This window comes from Tenrec ecaudatus, chromosome 1 (assembly GCF_050624435.1).
Source record: "Tenrec ecaudatus isolate mTenEca1 chromosome 1, mTenEca1.hap1, whole genome shotgun sequence".
In the NCBI taxonomy this organism is placed as follows: domain Eukaryota; kingdom Metazoa; phylum Chordata; class Mammalia; order Afrosoricida; family Tenrecidae; genus Tenrec; species Tenrec ecaudatus.
The window spans coordinates 244936789-244954676 of record NC_134530.1 but is presented as its reverse complement, the minus strand read 5'-3'; the positions used below and the strand labels follow the sequence as shown (position 1 = coordinate 244954676).

The window sequence follows — 17888 nt, the reverse complement described above, 5'->3', positions numbered from 1 at the left end:
AAATTCACTTTCCACTTGGGTTCCTGGAATCAGCTCATTTTCCTTTTTTTACGCTCCCCAACCCTCCCTGCTCCCCATCTTATCTTACACTGCCTGGCGTCTCCCTTCACCCACCTTCCTGTTGCCCATCCTCCAGAGAGGAGGTTACATGTAGATCCCCGAGATCGGTTCTCCCTTTCTACACCTCCTTCCCTCCCGGTGTCACTACTCTCACTGCTGGTCCTGAGGGGTTCATCTGTCCTAGATGCCCTGTGTTTCCAGATCCCTACTGCACCGCTGTGCATTCTCTGATCTAACCAGGTTTGCAAGGGAGAATGGGATCATGATAATTGGTGGGGAGGAAGTGTTCAAGAACTAGAGGAAGGTTTTGAGTTTCATTGTTGCTACACTGAACCCTGAGTGACTCATCTCCTCCCCACTACCCCTCTGCAAGGGATGTCCAGCTGTTTACAGATGGGCATTGGGTCCCCATCACTCACTCCCCTCATTCACGGTGATGTGATTCCCCCCCCACCCCCCGCCTTTGTTTCTTGAAACCGGGTCCCCTTGGCCCTTCATGATCACACATGTTGGCGTTAGCCTTCTTCACCACGTTTGCTTATGCAGACATCTGTCTTCAGTGATCATGTCGGGAAAGTGAGTATCATGGAATGACCGTTTAGCTGGGCAATGTGCTATTGAGGGAGTGTGCGTGAGGAGGCCCAATGTCTACCTGCTACCCTACTACTGAACCTGTAAGCATGTGCATATAGGTCTATTTTTCCCATAATCATAAATATATTTACATATGTACATGTCAGTATTTAGGCTTCTATGTGTGCCTCTAGGACTTTTCTTCCTTCTTGTACTCATTAGTGCCCCATTTCTTCCAACCTCCGCTCCCAGTGCCCCCACTAATACAGTTACTGCCTCTATCAATTAACTATCTTGGATTTCATATACTGGAAAACATACCCCCCCAAAACCCCAAAATGAAACAAAAACAACAAACCAGAGGAAAATCCTCAATAGAAAAGAAAGCAGGAAATATTAAAAACTAGAACAAATTTTAAATTAACCAAAAAGGAGTTCAAATAATAAGGTGTTAGAATTTAACCTAACTGGTTCTGCAACAATACATTTGGTGTATATTCTGCACAATAGCAGGGTGAAGGTTATTCAAATCCCTGGTCCATGACTAGAGGAAATTCACTGGGGGCTTAATCCATGTGTGTTTTCTCTGCACTTTTCTTTTTTTATATGAAACAACTTAAAAACCGTCAAAAGGGAGAACAAATGATAAGGTATTACATTTCAGCCCAACTACATCTGCCATAATCAACTTTAAAAAGATTTCTGTCTGGTAGCAAGGTAATTCACATTTGTTGACCCTGGTCAGAGGAGATTCACCAGATTCCTATGGGTTCATCCATGTAAGGCAGGGGTTCTCAGCCTTCCTCAGGCTGCGACTCTTTCATACAGATCCTCATGTTGTGGTGTCCTCCCTCAACCATAACATTTTTGTTGCTACTTCACAACTGTAATTTTGCTACTGTTATGAATCAGGTGACCCCTGTAAAAGGCTCGATTGACCCCCCCCCCCCCCAAAGAGGTTACAACCCACAGGTTGAGAATTGGCTGATGTAGGGCCGTCCACTATCATCCATAGTCAAACTCACTGTTGTCAAATGATTCTGATACATAGTGATTCTGAATTTTTTTTTTTACATTTTATTAGGGGCTCATTAAGCTCTTATCACAATCCATACATACACATACATCAATTGTATAAAGCACATCCGTACATTCCTTTCCCTAATCATTTTCAAAGCATTTGCTCTCCACTTAAGCCCTTTGCATCAGGTCCTCTTTTTTTTTTCCCCTCCCTCCCTGCTCCCCCCTCCCTCATGAACCCTTGATACTTTATAGATTGTTATTTTGTCATATCTTGCCTTATCTGGAGTCTCCCTTCCCCCCTTCTCTGCCGTCCATCTCCCAGGGAGGAGGTCACATGTGGATCCTTGTAATCAGTTCCCCCTTTCCAACCCACTCACCCTCCACTCTCCCAGCATCGCCCCTCACACCCCTGGTCCTGAAGCTCCCATATGCACCAGTGTACAACCTCTGCCCTATGCAGCCCTGCAAGGTAGAATTCGGATCATGGTAGTTGGGGGAGGAAGCATCCAGGATCTGGGGGAAAGCTGTGTTCTTCATCGGTACTACATCGCACCCTGACTGACCCATCTCCTCTCCTAAACCCCTCTGTGAGGGGATCTCCAGTGGCCGGCAAATGGGCTTTGGGTCTCCACTCTGCACTTCCCCCTTCATTCACTATGATATATATATATTCTTTTTTTTTTTTGCATGATGCCTTATACCTGGTCCCTTTGGCACCTTGTGATTGCACAGGCTGGTGTGCTTCTTCTATGTGGGCTTTATTGCTTCTGAGCTAGATGGCCGCTTGTTCACCTTCAAGCCTTTAAGACCCCAGACACTATCTCTTTCGATAGCCGGGCACCATCAGCTTTCTTTGCCACATTTGCTTATGCACCCGTTTGTCTTCGGCGATCGTATCATGGAGGTGTGCAGCCAATGATAGGATTTTTTGTTCTTTGATGCCTGATAACTGATCCCTTCGGGACCACGTGATCACACAGGCTGGTGTGTTCTTCCATGTGGGCTTTGTTGCTTCTGATGGCTGCTTGTTTATCTTCAACTGAATTTTTTTTTTAAGCAAAAGGGAAGACATTTATTGGAGCCCATGCAAAGGGTCATACCATTCACTGTACCCCCAGGACCCAGAGGGACTCCCCTTGAGCCGAGCCCCAAAGTCCCAGGACTGGCTGGAGGTGGGGAGTGATTCTTAATTTTTAAGGGAACACAGAATTGTATCTTTTTCCATGGATCACTTGGTGAGTTTGAACCATCGCCCTTGCAGTTAGAAGCCCACTGTTAAACCCACAGTGCCACCAAAACCCTACTGCCACTGAGTTAGTTTCTATGAAAAACAATCCTCTATAGGGTTTTTAAAACTGTCCATCTGTACAGGAGCAGAGAGTCTCATTGTTCCCATTTGAGTGGCGGTAGGTTAGAATGGTTGACCTTGTGGTTGGTAGTCTGACACCTAACCTGCAGAGTCACCAGAGTTCCTTTATTTTGTGGAATAAATTAGTGAATTCTTCAGATTCATCACAGGAGGGGGTGAACATAATGAGTTGTTCTAAACTGTTAACCACACTAATATTGTATCAGCTGTTTGTATTTTTAGCTTTGTCCATTTCACAAACTTTATAACTTGAACTGGTTTGATTGTTGCAGATAAAGAAGAACACCGTAAACTGGGGCTAGAGGTGTTATTTGCAATATTGGATTTTTCTGGCTGCACTAAAAATATAACTGCATGGAAATACTTGGCAAAATATCTGAAAGAGACCTTAATGGGGTAAGTAAGAAACAGACAGTATTTATTACTGGACCGACTTTTTATGAGTATGTTGGAAGCAAGGAAATAAATGCAAAATATTAAGCATAACTTAAAAAAATCCCATTAAATTTTGCTTGGGCTATTAAAATAAGTACTCAGTCTTAATACTGTGCAGCCGGGGAATACGTGCAAGGGGACTTCAAACAATGTGCTGGACGTTTTTGGAGTGGAATTTGTCCATGAACTTTTTGAAGCTCCCTTGCATATATTATCACATCAGAAAGAGGAATCACTACCAATCTTTGCTAAAGACTGTAAAGCGCTCTGTAAAGACTTATTTCTTCCATGATAGTCAAGTGTGTTATCAGCTTTTAAGAGCACAATACGAGGCAATAATCATTGGTCATTCAGTCAGTAAATATTTTTTAAATACCTGTGAGCTGGGTATAAAAAAAAATCTGTCATTAAGCATTGAATTGCTAACCACTGGGTCTATAGCTCAAACCCAGTGCCACTCCACTGGAAAAGGATTTAGGCTGGCTGCTCCCATAAGGATCTTCAGTATCAGAAACTCTTAAAAAGCAGTACTGCTTCTTGTCCTCTGATATCTTCTCTTTTTAGGGTTATGAACCTTATCATTTTTTAAAATCATTTTTTGGGGGCTTTGATCGCTTTAGTGTCACATTTTGAGTAAGAAAGGAGTGTCTCTTATCAGTTTTACTTTGTGTATAAAAAAAGATATCACAAAATTAAGTTTCTTTCATTAATTATATCCATTTTAATTGGTTAGAAAATTCACTGTGAGGGGACACTTACTCCAGATTTCATATCTGGCTTGACCATGGAGAGAAAAGTGCCGCAAGCAAAGTGCTGTAGGGCGTCTTGTTGGGTCCGCACGGGGCTGCTAACCTCGAGGTTGGCCATTGAGAGCATCCGCGGCTCCGTAGGTGAGAGAGAGGGCTGTTTGTCCCTGTAAAGAGTTACAGCCTGGGGAATCCTATGTGAGGTGGCTGTAAGTTGGAGACGACTCAATGGCAAGTGTATGTTGGTGGACTCACTGTAAACCAGTTTTTAAGTTGAAAGCACTTCTTAACCTAGACCATAAGGTGCTCGAAGTCAAAGAAATGTATCATCTATTTTTGAACTTCTAGACATTTTGCCAGAGGGAGCACATTGGTGCTAACTGAGCATTTGCTAAATTAAATTATGGAAGAGAAATTAACATTGTTTTATTTAAACTGAATTACATAGGTGTGTTTGTATAATCTGAATGGCAACTTGATTTGGACAGTAATTCTTGATAGCATATAATTTAAAAGTAAGGTTTTAATGTAACATGTAAGTAATAATAATAAGAAGAAAAAAAACCTGGAAAACCAAATTCGTTGCCCTTGATTCGGTTCCAGCTCACAGCAATCCAATAGAACAGAGTGGACGGCCCTGTGGATTTCCAAGACTGACTGTTTACAGCAGTAGAAAGCCTTGTCTTTCTCTGGCCAGCAAGTTGCTTCAAATGGCTGATCTTGCAGTTAGCAGCCCAACACATAACCACTAGGCCATATTGTGCGTATAGGGTCGGTCACTGAGTCAGCATTGGCTGGCAGTAAATTTATGTGAAACCCACTGTACTGATGGACTTGTTTACTTTTGTTAACAATGCCACTTGCATACGTATCATTACTATTCTCAGGGAAACTTAGGGTCAGGAGGTTAAGAACTTGCTTAATACCACATAGATCATAAACGAAAGAACTGAAATTTGAATACAGGATTCTAGCTTCATACTCTATGCTCCTAACCATTGTGCTATACTGAACTTGCCAGCTAATGAAAGAGAAAATGATGTGGAAATGAAAACAATTTACATTCATACTTTTTTTTAAATCGTGTGTCTGACCATACCCAGAATTTTGTTTGGAAATGTCTTCCTTGACCTCTTTTCGTAGACTCTACTTACATTCACATTCTGACAGCATGCACAGATCTAGCTCCTCAGTGATCTCTTACACTTTTTCGTCCCCCAGACATCATCTGGCTTGGGTTCAAGAAGAGTGGAACTCCAGGAAAAATTGGTGGCCAAACTTTCACTTCAGCTACTTTTGGGCAAAAAGTGATTGGATGGAAGACAAGGCTTTGGCTTGTGAGAAAGCTTTGGTAGCTGGAATATTATTAGGAAAAGGTACATGTGTGTGTTTTGTTTATTGTAGGTATAGTTTTGAGACAATTTTGAAATGAAAAAGGAATGCCATTTCTTCCTATTTGAGCACATCCAGCACAGGACCTAGGGATTTTAGCGGCTCCAGAAGTAACTACTGAGTGAACGAAGGATCCCAAGGTGGCACAAGGCAATTCTGGTTTGTAAGGTGTATCCATGGCTTGGGAATGGTGATCTCACAGTGATTGTGATGGTTTTGTGTGTTCTAGCATCAGTGTATTTGGTACTTCAGTATATGATACAGACTGATCCCACAACCAATGTCAGTTTGGACTTCTGTATAGAAAATTTACTAAGATTGCCTGGCTTCTAAGAAAAAGAATAATAATCTTTGTTGGCCTCATTGTTGCATACAATACCTATATTTATTTATCTTGTTTCTGGAAGAGAAAGAATTCTACTTCTGTTGCCCCCTACCCCCCCAAAAAAATAATACCTCCCATTAACTTATAAGAAAAGTCTCTTGGAAGAAAAGAGGAATTAATCTTTTTTTGTATATAAATAATTTATTGGGGACTCTTATAGCTCTTATAACAGTCCATACATCAATTGTATCAATCACATTTGTACATATGTTGCCATCATTATTTGCAAAACATTTTTCTACTTGAACCCTTAGTATCAGCTCCTCTTTTTCCCCCTTCCTCCTCCACCGTTCCATCCTCATGAACCCTTGGAAAATTATAAATTATTATTATTTTCATATCTTACACCCACATTTCTGTTGTTCCTCCCCCTTGGGAGGATGATCTTTTCTTTGTGGACTATTTTGACCAATAAAACTCTCATCTGCTCTATACCACTAAAATGTGAGACTGTAGGAACTGCTGATACTAATCTGCTGAAAAATAGGTCCGGGGGTGAAGATAACCTACTACCTGTTCAGTTTTAGATATAGTTTGTGTTACTTGGAATTAGTATTCCCAATGAATGTGTGAGGTAGTCATCTAGTACTACTATTAGAACAGAAATACTACAAGTGAGCGCCTGTAACAAACAAATGTTTTGTTTTTTTAAACAGTTTTTATTAGCACTTCATCAACATGTCATAGAATTCAATAATTCAATTATATCAAGAAGAGTTGTACAACTGTTATTCAATTCTAGAACTTTTTCTTCTTCCTTGTAAATGCATTTTCTCAAACTTTAGGGTGAGAAGTTCTAATTCCGAGTTGCAGGCTTTAGAGCAGTGGTTCTCAACCTTCCTAAAGCCACGACCCTTTAATACAGTTCATCGTGGTGATCCCCAGCCATAACATTATATTCATTGCTACTTCATAACTGTAATTGTGCTGCTACTCTTATGAATCGTAATGCAAATATCTGATATGCAGGATGTATTTTCATTGTTACGAATTGAACATGAAACAGTGATTAATCCCAAAACAATATGTAATTATATATTATGAAATATTTATTTCTAATGACAAGTAACTGAAATTTCGTCTTGAAGCATGGTGTAGCATGGGTAGCAGTCTTCACGCCGGGTACTTGTATGTGGCTTTGTCTGTGGGTGGGAAATATCGGAAATTTCTGATGGCCTTAGGCGACCCCTGTGAAAGGGTCGTTGGATCCCCACAGGTTGAGAACCGCTGCTTTAGTTTAGAGGAAGGCTTTCTCTGTTGGCCCTGAGGAAGGTCTGCCTCTGCCACTTCTGCTTTGTGCTTCTGGGGCGATCTGAGCTGTTTGTGTTGGTGCCCATCTTACCTGCTCGCCCACCTGCTGGTTTAGTTTCTCGTATCTCGAAAGGGGTCGAATCCAGAGATACCCTACACATTAACTTAACAAAAAGAGACCATTCCCAAATAAGATGGCCATCACAGGCATAGAGGCTGGGGTTTATAACGCCTATTTGTAGGGAGCAGGGCCACAATGCAATCCCAAAGAGTACAATGGTGAACAAACCTGAAAATTTGTGAGAACAAAGGAAATAAATAAATTTTTAAAATACACTGATGATGAGAGACAGAAGTGAGCTTTGGGCTATGATTTTCCTACTGCCTCATAAATATTAAAAATCCCACCAACTCACTGCCATCAAGTCGGTGGCATTGTAGTGACCCCAAGGCAGTCCTATGGCTTCACACTGCAGGCCTCGTAGCTAGCAGCCCAGTGTGTAATCCCCATGCTCTCAGGGCTCCTTGATAAACACAGCGGCTTGCAGTGTAGTGTGCCTGAGCGGGGTCCTAATGCTGTTACTCAGTGCTGTCCCTCACTTGCCATGTGACATTTGTAAGCCTCCCTTGAAATGCCATTGTCCTGATTTGCGTACAAGATTGTGTAAACATCAAGTAGACGTGATGTCAGAATGCTACTTAAACTTCTACAGTATTACATGAGTATCAGATAGGGTTATACCTGAAAATGCCACCTCTGGCCTGGCAAGTTGGCAGTGCGGGGTGGAGGGAATCTCTACTTGGATTTGTTGTTGTGGTTGTTACTGCAACAGTCCAGGATTCAGATTCTTGTAGTTGTGCTGTGTTGTTGTTACATGTTTAGAGTAGGAGCTGCGTGTGCGCACAGACTTCTGTCGGCGCTCTGCTGCAGCTGAGCCAGTTCGTGTCCCGTTTCTCCTTGGAAGGGCCCTTTCCCTCTGGGAACACAGGCTTCTTGGTTGCCCTGTGATGTCAACTCTGCAGTGAGCTAGAGAGAGTTAGGATTCTGTGCTTGCCTTTTCTCAGGTTGCTGCCATGAGAGAGAGTTCTTTCTAGCTTTCTATACCGTAAGGCAGTGCTTCTCAACCTTCCTAGTGCCGCGACCCTTTCTTACAGATCCTCATGTTGTGGTGATCCCCTGACCATAAAATTATTTTCGTTGCTACTTCATAACTGTCATTTTGCTACTGTTATGAATCGGGTGACCCCTGTGGAAGGGTCGTTCAACCCGCAAAGGGGTCCCAACCCACTGGTTGAGAACTGCTGCCTTAAGGGAAAGTAGAAATCTACATAAGCTTTTTTTGCTAAACTCTTCTGAGTTAAGACACACAAATAATTGTAAATGATGTTATGGAAACTTGCTCTTCCCAGCTAATAAAGTAAGGTTATCCTGACATGTTATTTTTAGGAATAATAATATGCTTATTATATGTATATATATGAGAGGACATAAACAAATATGTGGAAAATGGAATTGAAAAACATAGAAAATTGTCCACGAACTTTTTGAAGTAGCCTTCCATATCCTAGCAATTTGCCAGATAAGATGGATATATATATATATATATATATATATATATATATATATATATATATATATATCCTGCAACTGTAATGAAAATTACAGTTAATTCAAGTGTGAGTTAAGCCCTGAATTCATTTATTAAATAAAATAATTCTGATACTTACAGTATCTACTTTATGGTTCCCCTATAGGAATTTCATTTGTTTCTCTGCAATGTTTGATCAATGGTTCTCTTAGCATTGTAAGGCCGTGAGAAGCAAGAGGATTTATATGGGGTACTATGTACCTTTTTCGAAGCTAAAGAACCACCATCTAGTTGCTTGCTAAATGACTAGAATGAATAGCTAGATGCTAATCTTTTCTAACCTACGATTCCTTTTTTTCTAATTCTTTACAATAGTATTTTCTCCTCTCTCTCTCTCTCTCTCTCTCTCTCTCTCTCACACACACACACACACACACACACACACACCACACATTGTCCTTTACTATTTTTATAGATGCCCCTTTAGGCCAACTTACAGTTAATATTTGGAGGAACCCATAATAATTTGTTCTTTTTGGAGAAAACAATGACTGGAACTGGGGTTTGGGGACAGAATAGAAAATAAGCATTGTTGACTGATCTTGGAATATACATGACACACTGGTATAGAGTATACAAATCAATCTATTTTTATAATCATAAGTTTACCAGAGTTTGAGGAAAAATGAAAACTTCTAGAAGAATTTGATGATAATACTAAAATTCTTTTTATTTTATTTTTCAGGTTGTAGATATTTTCGCTATGTTTCAAAGCAAGGTCATCAAATCTTAAGGAAGAAAATTAAGCAGATGAACAAATCAGTGAAAAGACATAGTATTGTCAATCCAGGACTTTGATATTAAATTCAAATTTTTATTTACATTGCCTAGAATAGTGTGATAGCTTAATAGTTTTGAATGTGTTCATATATTCTATTTAAAAAGTGAAATTTTTCTCTGAACTTGTTGAAGTTACTTCTATATTCTAACAATTTCACAGAGAAAATGGATATATTTAACCTGAAACTATAGTGAAATTAATGTTTCATATGTGAAAGATAGTTTTTATAAGATAGCTTTTATGACTTCTAAAAAGTTCTTTTTTTAAATCTTTTTGTATTGCTTTTGCTGTCAGTTTTAGTTACAGAAATAGTTCACCTACTTTATTTGTAAATATATACATACACACAAATTTCTTTTTGTACTGTTAAATGTAACATATTAAAGAATATTCTTCAAATAAAAATTATGTGTTTATTTATTTTAAAAATCTTTTGGGGGGCGGGGAGGGAGAGGAAAAAAAAAGACGACCTGATGCAAAGGGCTTAAGTGGAGAGCAAATGCTTTGAGAATGGGGCAGGGAATGTGCAGATGTGCTTTATACAATTGATGTATGTATATGTATGGATTGTGATAAGAGTTGTATGAGCCCCTAATAAAATGTAAAAAAAGAAAAGAGGAGGGAAAAAAAAGAAAATGATTAGGGCAAAGAATGTACAGATGTGCTTTATACAATTGATGTATGCATATGTATGGATTGTGATAAGAGTTGTATGAGCCCCTAATAAAAGGTTTTAAAAAAAATCTCTTTATTGGGGGTTCGTACAACTCTTTTCTCAATCCATACATCCATCCATTGTGTCAAGCACATTTGTATAATTGTTGCCATCATTCTCAAAATATTTGCTTTAAAAGATAAAACATTTGATTTCTACTAGAGATACTCATTTTATCCCCTCCCTCACAACTCCTTGATAATTTGTAAACTATTATTTTGTCATATCTTACACTGTCTGATGTCTCACTTCACCTACTTTTCAGTTGTTTGTCCCATAGGGAGGGGGTTATATGTAGATCCTTGTGATTGGTTCCCCCCTTTTACCCCCCTTTTCTTTCACTTTCCAGTATCACCACTCTAACCACTGGGCCTGAGAGGTTCATCTGTCCCTGTGTTTCCAGTTCCTATCTGTACCAGTGTACATCCTCTGGTCTAGCCGGATTTTGAAGGTAGAATTGGCGTCATGATAGTGGGGGGGAGGAAGCATTCAAGAACTAGAGGAAAGTTGGATGTTTCATCGTTGCTGCACTGCCCCTGACTGACTCATCTCCCCGCTACCTTTCTGTAATGTGTTTCTAATTTATCGAACACCATAGCTCTACATAAGTTACTGCTGCTTTCACATAGTTTTCTCGACTCTTTTGTGTATTAAATATGATGCAGTACTGTGAAATAAATTTATATTCTTTTAAAAAAATTTTAATTGCCAAAGTATATCGCTGTGAAGAAATGCATTGATGAATGAGTTCTGTTCGGGAACTTCGGAAAAAGAAATTTAGAAAAAGTTTCTCGTTTTCTTTTAATGTAAAAATCTGGCAGCTTGGGGTCAACTGACCTTAAGAGATATTCTTGACTAGAGAAATCATTTTGGTCAGAATGGATTGGATGGAGTGGGCAGGTTTTTTGGTAGGCCGTGGCCTAACTTGAAAGTACTGGAGAATGTTTTGTTGTCTGGCACAGCAACCCAAGGCGAGAAATGCTCTAGAGCTCCTGTGTCCTCTTCATTTCTCTTGGCTTGGATTTCAATCTTGGGTCATATGATAATCAGTGATTTGGGGCAAGAGTGTAGGCTCACAATTTCAAGATAGTCAAATCTTAATTTCCTTATCTATGAGATGGAGACAGTTGAACTTATCTTTTTGGATAGCTTTGAAAAATCAAATATAATTAATGGTTGGGATATAATAATGCTGTAAATGTTAACTGCCAAGTAAGCCTCGGAAGTAAAGCCTGGTAATCTAGTTCCAAAAGATCCTTTCAAGAAATAGCCCTTGAAAACCCTATAATATGCCGTTCTGCTCTGAAACATGGGTTGACTTAAAATTAAGAAATTTTGTTCATCAAATCATACCTTAGAAAAAATGAAATATAATCTAATAGGGTATATTTACATTGTATCAGTTTTCTATTAAATGTTCCACTTCCAAAATAATATTTTGCATGCAATAATACACATTTACTAAATTGACAGATGTCTATCTCAAAATTGTTTCATCATTATATGTTGCATCTTTTATATATTATGTGTATCTGAAATGTTAAAGTCCCTTCTGACTTGTTACGTATTTTTAAGTTTTATTGGCATATAATTCACATATACAAGCAATAGTTCAATCATATTAAAAATACTTGTACTGTCTTCACCACAATCAATTTTAGAACATTTTCTTCTTTCTTGGACTCGTTGTTATTCTCTATTTCCCCTCAACCTTCTCTTCCATACATCCAAGGAACCTTTAATCCAGTTACTGTTGTTACAGTTTTACCTATCCTGGATTTCAGAGATAGAAAAACATATGAAAAACTTCAGTCAAATAGGAAAAATATATATTAAAAACTAGAGAAAATTGAAAACTAATAAAAACGGAGGTCTAATGATATGGGGCTAAGTTTTAACCTACCTGCATCTGTAATTCACTTTCCACTGTACTTTGCATGACCGCAAGGCTATCCACATTCCCATTCTGTGGTCGGATGGAATCCACTGGAGGCTTAATCCACATGAATCTCCCCTTCGCGCTCGCGCGTGCGTGCGTGCATGTGCGTGTGTGTGTGTGTTTGTGAGAAACTGGAACAACTGTAAGATGGGTCCAAAAGGAGATCAAGTGATAAGGTAGAACATTTTAGCCTGACTACATCTGCCATAATTGACTACAATGTTTTCTGATAACAAGGCTATTCACATCTCTCAGCTGTGGTCAGAGGTGGTTCCATGGAGGCTGAATGTACGTGTGGACCCTGCAAAAGGGTTTTGGTCTTCCGCTGGCGCCCATAGCATGCAAACCCAATGCTAACAATTTAAGCTCTCAGGCCAGCGGTTCTCACGGCCCCTTTGGGGGTCGAATGGCCCTTTTTCACAGGAGCCACCCAATTTATAACTAGCAAAATTACAGTTATGAAGTAGCAACGAAAATAATTTTGTGGTTGTGGGGTCACCACAACATGAGGAATTGTATTAAAGGGTCATGGCATTAGGAAGATTAAGAACTACTGTCTTAGACTATTTCCACCAGATTTGGATTTTATTGTTTACTATCCTTGGGCTACCCAGGCTGGTGTGCTTCTTCCATGTGGACTTAATTGATGCTTCCCTTAGGTGGCTGCTTGTTTGAAGTCAAGGTTTTAAGACCCCACACACTTCTTTTTGATAGCCAGGCACCATCTAGTTTCTTCACCACACTGCAATAGCACCCATATCTTTGGTGATGTCTTCATGAGGGCATCAAAAGCATAAAGTTTATGTGAGAGAACGTTGTCAATCATTCCCCTGGAGCATTAGGCAATTCTATTGATACTGTCATTAATTTAGTCAATGGTGCAGAATTTAAAGCACTGTTGGGAAAAGGAAAGTATACAAGTACAGGCTGACTACGACATGCAACGTATGTTAATAATCATAAACTCATGATGTCATGGTCTGGAAAGAGCGCACTACCTAATTTTGCAATGACTCTTGGGCTTAAAAATAAGCTGTGACTTAAACGGCCACTCCCATGTCTTAGGTAGATAAGATTTGTGTTTTATTCTGTCCAATGTGATTTTTTTAATGTGCTATAATTTTTTAAAATGTGTTATTATTATTATTCCAATAAGGAGACATTTTTCTTGGTCTCAGATCTTTTCATGGCAAATGGGAAACTGTTAGTGTCAAAACACCAACCTGGAGCTGTTCACACGTCCCACGTGGAATGAGGAACACAGGCATTCTCTCACATCACAGGCCAGATGGCTTCTTCTGATCTCCAAGGAAGAGAGTGCTCGGGGCCATCAGAGTCAGCTCTGGCTCATAGTGACCCTGCATGTCTCAGAATGAAACACTGCCTGGTCCTGTACTGTCCTCACAACTGAGGCCGTTTGAGCACACTGAGCCACCGTAGCAACCCCTCTCCTTGAGCAGCCCCTTGCTTTCCATGGCCTTCACCCAGCATGATGCCCCCCCCCCCCCCCCCCGTGAAAAGGTAGTGGTAGCTGTGAGTTCACTGATTGACATGATTTCAAGTGTTATGCCTCCCGCCAAGGCTTCCAGAACCTTTGAACCCACAACCTTCAGAAACAGCCCGGTCATGACTGAATTGTGGGCGCCCTAGTGGACTTAATAAGTACTGGGGAGGATCAGGGACAGGACGAAGAGGAAAGCAGAGGTTGTGTTGACAGTCACTCTTATTTCTCCCTCCGCTTTCCTTTGTTACAGGCATTTTAGTTTGCATTTTTCTTGCTATTTAGTGCGTCCATAATCCAGAGCGTGCTCTACAGATATGGCAAGAGTGTGGCTCTTTGTCCCATCTTGATAAGTAGGCAGAGACTGTTTCTGGCCTTCAGTAAGAGAGCCTGTTGGGGGAATTCTTCGAAGCACATTTGGATGAAAAACCCATTTTATCTGCATTACAAAGAGATGTCCTGTTGGAGTGGGCCGATGAAATAGACTGCCAGGGGAAAGTGAGTTCAGTTCCCGACCATCCCCTGAGGGGCTGGTGCCCACTATTCAAGGCCCCACTTAGGTGTGGTCCATGTGAGCCTGATCCCAGATCCTCGATCTGTCCTTCGAGCAGTATTTAGAAGCAAGAGATATATACAAAGCAAAACCCAGGCTTCCGTGCCAATGTTGGCAAACACACACTAAGTGAGGAAGAGTGTCTGTCGTGAGCCTACGCAGCTGGCAAAAAGACGAATAACCCAGCTGCCCTGTGCTTCCTCAGAAAATTGCTCCATCACATCTTGCCAACTCTGGACTTGGCCCCATGGTCTCCTGTTCCGTTACTGTCTCTTCTCTCCCTCCCGGCTGTGGATCTAAGATTCTGGGAATTTGCCTTCCTCCTACCACTCCCAATACACTCTGTCTGAGCCCTGAGACATAGGTAATCTGGTCACAGGAACCATGCTCTTCCCAGATCTTCACCTGTGGAATTCCAGCACTGACTGCTGTAGTGTCCCCTGTGGCTTTCCCTTCTGCCACTCCGGGTGGCTCCGCCTGGGGAGAAAGCAGTAAACAACACGTGAATTCCCTGACTCCCCCTCCCATCCCCACTGCAGGGCTTCTTGGCACTTTTAATGGATTACAGCAGCCCTGCCATGAACACCACTGCACCTTTTGCTAAGCAGCCCTGCACCCCAATGACTCGATGCGTCTGGCTGAGACTGGTGCCAGTTTCCTGTTGAAAAGGATCTGTGGTGGCCTTTCCCACTGTTTTTATGAAACCCCACAGCTTCTCCCTCCCCACCTCCCCAGGGCACACCCTACCCCACCCCACCCCCCACACAGAAAGGGCACTGCTCAGAAACCACGTCAGGGAACTGGATGAGAGGAGGGAAGAGAAAGAAGGAAGAGAAAAGGGGGGTGTGGGAGGAGGGGACTAGGGCCAGGCAGGGAAGCCAACCTGAGCAAACACAGCAGCGGGAGTGTTCCCAAGGCCAACATGCGGCCATGCAGCCGCTGGGGCCCCTGGCTCCCTGTTCCTTCTGGCATTTTGTGTCTCTGTTCCACATTCTTGTTGGGCCTGGTGGACTTGCTGCAGGGGCACCCCCAGTGCCTGGATTACGGGCCCCCCTTCCAGCCCCACATGCACCTTGAGTTTTGTTCCGACTACGAGGCCTTCGGCTGCTGTGACCAGAGCAAAGATGACCGCATCGCTGCCCGGTACTGGGACATCATGGACTACTTTGACGCGAAGGGCTACCAGCTCTGCGGCAGTTACATCAAAGACATCCTATGCCAGGTGGGCTTCAGCACAACCCTGAGGTGGGGTGGAGGGAGCCGGTTCGACCAGTCTTCCAACCTTAGTGGTTCAGTGGGTTGTGGACAGCACCCCCTGCGCCTATAGAAGCTCACCTACTTGTTGCCTCGCCTCCCCCCGTGGGTCTGCACAGGCATGCTGAGGTGAGGGGTGCTGAGTAGATTTCCACGGGCTCCTCAAAGCTTGCCCTGGGGTTTCTGGTGCTTTGGGGGTTTCTCGGGCCCCAGGAGGCTGGGAAGGATGTTCTTGGAGAGCTGGGGGCAGCTGTTGTGGCCCTCCTTATCATGCCCCAAGTGCACTGGCTTCCAGCCACAGTGCACACCTGTGGCTTCAACAGAGCCTATGGAAGGAGTGGTGGCCACTGCTGGGGCTTGTTCTGATGGAGGCCACTGGTGTGATCATGGTGATCGCAGGGTTGTGGGGGCCGGGGTGTGGGGGCTGGAGGGGGCAGTGGGGTTGCTCTCCCAGGCCCCTCTCTGCTTAGGCTTCCAGAGCAGGCCAGAGAGAGCTGCCAGCCACGGAAGGGTGGTGACGTACAAAGGTCTCTTCTGGCTCTCCAGGGGCCAGCATCCTGGAGAGGCATCCCCTCAGCTCCGCGCAGCATGGACATATGACCCCTGATACCAACTTCTGGCGTTTAGGGAACCAGGAGAGGCTGATGAAAGGGTTGCCGCGAGGAGAGAGTGCAGTTAGGGTTTGTAGGGAGCAGCAGACCCTCCGCGCCGGCACAACCGCAGGGTTATCCAGGGTGGGTAACAACGGGACATTTCCCGAGTCTCTTCTGCCGTCCTTGGTGGGTAACAACGGGACATTTCCCGAGTCTCTTCTGCCGTCCTATGATCCCATTGATAAAACAAAAGAAAGCCCCTGCTTCCAAACAGCTCTAACCCAATGCTTTCCCACGGATTTGACTCACAGTGACATTGCGCAACACTCCCACTAGCTGCCACTGAGTTGATGCTGACCCACAGCGACCTTACAGGGTAGAACCGCCCATGAGTTTCTGAGACTAACTGGTTATGGGAGTAGAATGTCCAGAGCTGCTTCCACGGAGCTACTGGTGGGTCGGAACTGCTGACCTTGCGGATCTACTGTACCACCAGGGGTCCTACAGTGACCTTACAGGACCGAGTAAATCTGCTTCAGTTCTACCTCAACCAGACGTTGCTAAAGGCTGTAACTCTGTAAGGAAGCACATCTTTTTCTTGCTACATGGCTAGCGGGTTCGAATCACTCTCCTTTCAGTTATCAGGTAAGCACCTAACCAGGGCATTACCAGGGCTCATTCCCCAAAGGTACAAATCTAAACGAAACTCAGAGAGTCTGTAGAGTCAATTCCTACTCATAGCAACCCTATGGGAGAGGGTAAAGGTGTCACTCTTTACAGGAGTAGAAAGCCGTCTTTCTTCTGCGGCGTGACTGCGGTTTCAAACTACCGACCTCCTTGTGCTTAGCAGCCCAACAACGTGTCACCACCACGCCACCAAGTGTAGGGGTTAGGATTTTCACACATTTATTTTGAGGTGACATAACTCATCCTATAATATCTCCTCTTCCTGATAACCAAAAGTTCGCTCTGTGATCTAAAATCAAGAAATAAGAGGAGAGAACACTGATACGACTGAGCTCAGCGATGTCTGAAGAATGCTGCTGGTTCCTGTGTTAATTGATGTGCGAATGGAGGTGAAGGAGCCCATCAGGGAGAGGGTTCTTGCTCAGTCCAGGGGGTTTCTGGGGCCAGTGTACCCTAATTCTCCATCACTCCAACTACAGCCTTTAAGCCTGCCTGCCTTTTGTTCCTCACTGTGGTTGTCTCTGTCATCATTAGTAGGAGGGGGTTGGGAGTTGGTTATCTGCCCATCAGATCACATTTTCCCTTTAAAATTGCTATAGTTAACCGAGGCCCACGTAGCAGAAACATAGTCTTCAGAGGCTTGTGTGAAGCCCAGCCATCTTTCCCAATGGCTACAGTTCACATTGATATAGCGTCCAGCAGGCTGCTTTACATGCATTAAACACCTAACAAAATAGATTTGATAAGTGACAAAATAGCTAAAGCGCCATCTCTGGAAGTACTACATCCCAGGTCCATTTTAAGTACTTTATTTTTCGCCGTAGAACACTGCACACATAGAGAAAGGGGTGGGAATGTTCCTAAGGAACACTCTACATAGCCAGCACTGGATGCCACACACGTGAAACTTTGCCACACATCTTCCTATTTGTATAAAGAAATAAAATGGTAAAGAGACGGTATTTATAACACAGGAAAAGAT

General features: G+C 42.6%; 2 protein-coding genes across 5 annotated transcripts in view; both read left to right on the top strand.

Moving 5' to 3' along the window:
- The window catches only part of TAF1A (TATA-box binding protein associated factor, RNA polymerase I subunit A), a 37105-nt gene extending 27120 nt beyond the window's left edge, over positions 1-9985 (top strand). For 2 of the 4 annotated variants that reach the window (XM_075530478.1, XM_075530479.1), the window contains 3 exons: positions 3298-3421; positions 5428-5582; positions 9569-9985. In XM_075530478.1, coding sequence (XP_075386593.1) covers positions 3298-3421; positions 5428-5582; positions 9569-9681 — 392 coding nt within the window. In that variant the 3' untranslated portion in view covers positions 9682-9985. The remainder of the gene's footprint in view (positions 1-3297; positions 3422-5427; positions 5583-9568) is intronic. The other 2 variants (XM_075530476.1, XM_075530475.1) reach the window with 2 other exon arrangements.
- A 5309-nt stretch (positions 9986-15294) lies between these two features.
- The window catches only part of HHIPL2 (HHIP like 2), a 35017-nt gene continuing 32423 nt past the window's right edge, over positions 15295-17888 (top strand). Inside the window, exon 1 of the mRNA XM_075542644.1 lies at positions 15295-15594. Coding sequence (XP_075398759.1) covers positions 15295-15594 — 300 coding nt within the window. The remainder of the gene's footprint in view (positions 15595-17888) is intronic.